General features: G+C 48.2%; 1 protein-coding gene across 1 annotated transcript; it reads right to left on the bottom strand.

The window, feature by feature from the left end:
- Positions 1-44: 44 nt before the first annotated feature.
- On the bottom strand, positions 45-618 carry Pmar_PMAR021362 (hypothetical protein; the record flags this gene model as incomplete). The annotated part of the gene is made up of 4 exons (XM_002787240.1): positions 45-171; positions 212-288; positions 333-430; positions 487-618. Coding segments are annotated over 4 exons (434 nt in total), but the record flags the coding sequence as incomplete, so codon positions are not given.
- Between the last annotated feature and the right edge of the window lie 629 nt (positions 619-1,247).

The raw sequence follows: 1,247 nt of genomic DNA, 5'->3' as shown, positions 1-1,247 counted from the left end.
ATCAAAGCACGAATTTCCGACTAGTTTGCCTCGGGAATCCTTACCGATGTGCATCCGGATCCAACGGTACGGGCTCGCCACGCAGGAGTGATTTACGAGGCTTCGAAGACTTCTGTCCTCCCGGCATTTTCCTAAACTCTATTAGGTTCGCCAGTGGGTTCACTCTGGTACCTATAAAATAGATAGAAACTCGAGGATGGCCACGACCTACTGCTGGCCAAATCAGCATTCTCTGCGGGGATAAACTCATTCACATTGCGAGTAACAACATCGGGTCTTGGGAGCATCCTGAGGTTGAGCGTGAAAGATACGAAACAGGTAAGCAAATCTACTTATCAAAATCTGGTATTCTTATCGAGCCAGAGCCACCGCCTAGTATGTACGCATCTCTCGGTATAGAACTGAGAGGATCCCCACCACGGCCTCTCCTCTGAGAACAATCAATTCAATTAAGGAACTTCGACATCAAAGGCATCGGTAGGTCACCTCTTCGATTTGAATGATATCATCATCATCATCATCATCATAAATATCATCCCGCTCGTCTTCATCCTCATCGTCGTCGTAGCCATACATTCTCACTCGCTTAGTTTTCTCCTCCTCCTCCTCCACAGGGCCCTGACGAAAACATATTTCAAATACACCAGGGATCGAACCCACGACCTTATGGTCGATATCCACGAACATCCCTCACTAAACTACAGAGACTGACTTTTTCATTGTCTCTCACCGGATCCTCAGCGGCCTTCTCTCGCTTCTCTATAGCCTTGACTAAGATCGAACGCCTCTCCTCCTCAAGAGCCTTCACTCTATCCCTTCGAGTCTCCGACGGCTTTCTCTCATTGAAATCAGCGACCTGCCTCTCCTCATCATCACAACTCGTCCAATTCGACTCACTTTCATCGAAGGCCAACAAACAGCATAATTCGGCGTATACCGATCATCATCAGGAACTACACTCTGACGATCTCTGCCGTTGAGGAAATGCAAGATTGCAAGATTTCACCACAACACCTCACCTGATTCTATCCTCTCGACCCAACGAACGGAACACTGCTGACAAGCGCAGCCTTCTCCTGAGCTTCTTCGGCTTTCGCACAGCCACCACGGGTGCGGACTTCTTCACAGGGGCGGTGGCTTTGACCAACTTTTTCTGTTCGTCTGAATCGCAACGAGTTAAAATACCGGACGTGGGATTCGAACCCGGATGATTAGTAATACTTGTGAAGCGGTGAAATGTAAATACT

The sequence above is a fragment of the Perkinsus marinus genome (assembly GCF_000006405.1).
Source record: "Perkinsus marinus ATCC 50983 genomic scaffold scf_1104296929812, whole genome shotgun sequence".
NCBI lineage: Eukaryota > Perkinsozoa > Perkinsida > Perkinsidae > Perkinsus > Perkinsus marinus.
This window is presented reverse-complemented; position numbering and strand designations above follow the sequence as displayed.